General features: G+C 39.6%; 1 protein-coding gene across 2 annotated transcripts; it reads right to left on the bottom strand.

Moving 5' to 3' along the window:
• Window positions 1–228: 228 nt before the first annotated feature.
• On the bottom strand, window positions 229–1,372 carry LOC122728445 (ubiquinol-cytochrome-c reductase complex assembly factor 1-like). 2 transcript variants are annotated; one of them, XM_043967086.1, is made up of 2 exons: window positions 785–1,372; window positions 229–706 (listed from the first exon to the last, which is right to left on the bottom strand). In XM_043967086.1, the coding sequence occupies exons 1-2, from the start codon at window positions 1,355–1,357 to the stop codon at window positions 458–460; spliced, it is 822 nt and encodes a 273-aa protein (XP_043823021.1). In that variant the 5' UTR covers window positions 1,358–1,372; the 3' UTR covers window positions 229–457. The 2 variants fall into 2 exon arrangements, with proteins under 2 accessions (XP_043823021.1, XP_043823020.1); XM_043967085.1 differs by having other exon boundaries at window positions 229–1,372.
• Between the last annotated feature and the right edge of the window lie 1,185 nt (window positions 1,373–2,557).

The raw sequence follows: 2,557 nt of genomic DNA, 5'->3' as shown, positions 1-2,557 counted from the left end.
ATTCACTAAGCTTTTAAAAAAAACAAACAACCTGTTTTCAATTTGTATAATTCTGTTTTTTAAGGAATTATTTTCATCAGTGATTTTTTTTTACCTATTTTATGCATTTGACTGATATTTATGGTATTTTTCTTCAGTGTTTTTGTGCTTTACCAAGCTGTTAATTGTGGATTCACAAATTTCTTCTTTTGCTTTCATTTAGTAATCTGTTTTTTTCCTTAAACACTCTTTTTTTTTTAATTCTCTATTTCTTTTAATTCCCAACTCAATGCTATGCTTCATGTGGAGGGATAGATACATCCCAACCCATTTGCTCTCAGTAGCACTGCAGAGTTCCAGGGGTAGAGAAGGCCCGGGACTGGGGGTGCCTTCTGCTTCTATCACCTTCCCCACCAAGGACCCTTGTTCCTAGCTTCTCCTCAAGGGCAGCTGCTCCATAGCTTGGAGGGGCCACCCCTCAGAGGCCTTCATCATTGTATGTTGGCAAACTGGGTTTCAGAACGCTTTGGGGATTTTTCTCCACGAGAGGGCGCCAAGACACCTCCCCAGTTAAGAGAAGTTCTTCCCCATTCATGGAATCCAGGTACTGCATCTGCTTCCTTACATACTCTACCAGTAGCTCCAATTGTCTGGGGTCTTCACATTTCTGGTTAAAAAAAGTCCTCCAGATAGCAGCAGCCAGCCCATGATCATCTGACAGGATGCCCTCATCATATCCCAAGATTCCTGCATAGAAACTATTTGTCATGATTAGCATGTTCTTCTTCAGGATATAGGAATTTACCCCCAAGACTCTGCCACGCTGCTCAACGTCCTCCCACATAAAATGAACTATGATGCGACACATGTAGCTCCCTGAACGACCTTCCTGCTTCATCCGGACAAGACACATCCAGACATGAAGCAGAGTAATAAGAAACCAAGAGTTGAATGTATCAGGCATCTGGCACCTTAGAAAGAATTCCTCGAAGTCAGTTTTCTCCACACAGCTAGTGTACATGCGCAGGGCAGCAATCTTAATCTTCCATCTACTGTATTTCAATGGTCCTGTGAATCCCATGGCTTCTATTATCTTTGTGAGGGCACCAACCTTCTCTTCAATGGGTTTTGAGGAGTCCTGAGACTTTAGAAACTGGACTGAAGTGTGATATGTCCTGTTTAGACATGGGCCTATTCCAGTGATCTGTTCTGATCCACCATCCACTTGGAAAAGGCTCTTCTGGGACCACTGGAAAATGCCAGAGGATGTCTGGAGCCACCGTCTTTGGGAAAGAAGTGAGGGTGTCAATTGGCTGCTTGCTGTTACCCACTGAGTTACACCAGGTTGGGCCTTAAGGACTCGCCACAACAGCGCCATGTTCCTCAACAAACATTTCCGACCTTAAACACTCTTATTTGAGTTTGAAAATAATTTTAGGTTTCTGGGAATTCTTGTTGGGCTTGTGTCCAATACACAATTTGTCTTTGAATTTTTGCATGTAGCAGTTTTGCTTTCATTATCTCCTGAATTTGTATCTTTATTTTCCCTACCACCATAGTAGCTTTTAATAGACTGGGTTTTTTCCTAATTTTTCCATGGTAATTTTTGATTTTGAACTTTACATTAAATTTAATCTGTATTCCCCACATAGGGGGTGGGAAGGGCATTCTTTCAAGCTTCAGGATCTTTCACACTTTTCTTTTCAGAGGTAGTTCTAAGGTTTTGGAAATTTTGGGTTCTTCCAAGGTGATGTGATCTGGGGAGAGATGTGTAACAGCTCTTCAGATTTGCAATCTGGTCTTTACTCAGGAAGGGGTTCAGATCCCTCAGTATTGCAATTAGCACTACTCTTCAGAAATTTTCCTCCTGTGGGGCAAGAAATTATTTTTTTCCTCAGGGTCCTTGATTCCTTTGGACATGAAGTGATAGTGTTACTCAGGGTCCCTGATCCCTTATTACTAAAATCAGTTCTTTTCCCCAGGGCTTCCCCTCCCACTTAACTAAAAATGCTTTTCTCTGCTCTTGAACTATGTCACAAAATAGTTGGTGGACTCACCAAATAGTATCTGGTCCTGCATCTAGTGTTATCTCATGGGGTCTCCTGTAATTTTTTCTGGCCAGTTTCTTGGTCTCCTTGCTACCTCTGCCTTGAGAATTCACAAAGCTTCTGATATTTTATTGTCTCTGCCATTCCAAAATTTGGTTTGAGGCATTTGTTTTAAGTTTTTTGGAGGGGAATTTTGGGAGAACTCAGCTGAGTGCATTTTCTACTCCACTTTCTTGGCTCTACCCTTAGAAATCCTAAACATATTGTTTAAATTGTTATTATTCATCTTTTCCTCATTCTTTATTGTAGATCAGATAGAAATTGTCATTGGACAAGTCCTATTCTAGAAGTCATCATAATCATTATCATCAAAATAATCACCATAACTATTACCTTGTTTTTATTTTTAAGTTTTGTTAGTTAGAAATGGTAAGAGAAGTAATTGATATTTTGCTATTAATCTCATATACTTAGTATTCTACATAATTATGTAAATACAGATAAAATGCTTACTTTTTAAATTTAAATAA

This window comes from Dromiciops gliroides, chromosome 5, assembly GCF_019393635.1.
Source record: "Dromiciops gliroides isolate mDroGli1 chromosome 5, mDroGli1.pri, whole genome shotgun sequence".
Taxonomy (NCBI): Eukaryota; Metazoa; Chordata; class Mammalia; order Microbiotheria; family Microbiotheriidae; genus Dromiciops; species Dromiciops gliroides.
The sequence above is the reverse complement of the archived record's forward strand: the minus strand, read 5'-3'. Positions and strand labels throughout refer to the sequence as shown.